At 34.8% G+C, this 1,224-nt stretch overlaps 1 protein-coding gene across 1 annotated transcript in view; it reads left to right on the top strand.

Annotated features, from left to right (window-relative positions):
- Nucleotides 1–1,224, top strand: part of LOC119589236 (methionine aminopeptidase 1-like) — a 9,234-nt gene that overhangs the window by 4,170 nt on the left and 3,840 nt on the right. Inside the window, exons 4-5 of the mRNA XM_037937841.1 lie at nucleotides 195–370; nucleotides 664–886. Coding sequence (XP_037793769.1) covers nucleotides 195–370; nucleotides 664–886 — 399 coding nt within the window. The remainder of the gene's footprint in view (nucleotides 1–194; nucleotides 371–663; nucleotides 887–1,224) is intronic.

Genomic DNA, 1,224 nt, shown 5'->3' with positions numbered 1-1,224 from the left:
TTCAGGGATATGAGTCCTTGGTTGTCTTGGTGGGAATTAGTAATTTGCAAATACAATTTTAGGAACTAAGTGGTAGGGGAGCTAAGCCCTGTAGTATACCACTTGTATACTCAAAGGCCTTATATGAAGCATATTAATGAAGAATATATTCCAAGAACGGAATGTAAAAAGCTTTACGTCTTTTTTAATTACAGGCAGTTTACGTCCATATCTAAAAAGTGCCAAAAGAGAAGTTCCAAGAACAATAGGCAGACCAGATTATGCGGATGACCCAAATGGGTTTCCACACTCAGAACAGAAATTGCGAGGTTCCACCAGTATAAAGTGCCTTTCTGATGAAGAAATTGAGGGAATGAGAGTAGCATGCAAGGTACCTATTTTCATTCAGTTAATGTATATACTTTTGTAAGGACAATTATAAGCTAAGTTCTTTAAAATAATATGGTTGAATACCATCTAAGGTGCTGGATAGAGAATGTCTAAATGTAAATAACTCTTAGGAAAGAAATCTGTTATCTCAGGTGCTGGATAGAGGATGTCTAAATGTAAATAACTCTTAGGAAAGAAATCTGTCATATCAGTGAGTATTAGCTTCATAAGGAGTTGAAATGTAGAAGGGAAAAATGATACGTACATTAATGTAGTTTTCAAATTCCTTTACAGCTTGCACGTGAAGTGTTAGATGAAGGTGTAAAGGTTTCTGGGGTAGGGGTGACAACTGATGAAATTGACAGGGTCATACATGAAGCGGCTATTGACAGAGAATGTTACCCTTCCCCTCTCAACTATCATGGCTTTCCCAAGTCATGTTGCACATCCATCAATGAGGTCATCTGTCATGGAATTCCTGATATGAGGCCATTGCAAAATGGAGATATCTGCAACAGTTAGTATAACTTTTTCTTTGTTATTGACTCATAGTAAATTATTAAGGAAAGGGTATTTGATGTATTATCATTACACCTGTTAAATGTAATTTTTAGAAAGTGGACACTGTAAGCAAGTTCCAAAAGAGATGACATGAATCAGCAGTGTGACAGATCCATGAATAATTTTATTTTGTTTGGAATGTGTAGGTACATGTTGCATATCATAATGATTAAAAATATATTTATTTCTAGTCAGTAGAATCAGAGTACAAACATTTTCTTCTTTTGATGCATGTTATTCAAACAAAAAATAATGACAAGAACATCCACTAATACTTAGTTTTAGGGATAGAGT

This window comes from Penaeus monodon, chromosome 25 (assembly GCF_015228065.2).
Source record: "Penaeus monodon isolate SGIC_2016 chromosome 25, NSTDA_Pmon_1, whole genome shotgun sequence".
Classification (NCBI taxonomy): Eukaryota; Metazoa; Arthropoda; class Malacostraca; order Decapoda; family Penaeidae; genus Penaeus; species Penaeus monodon.
Note: the sequence above shows the minus strand (reverse complement) of the source record. Positions and strands in the feature narration are given on the sequence as shown.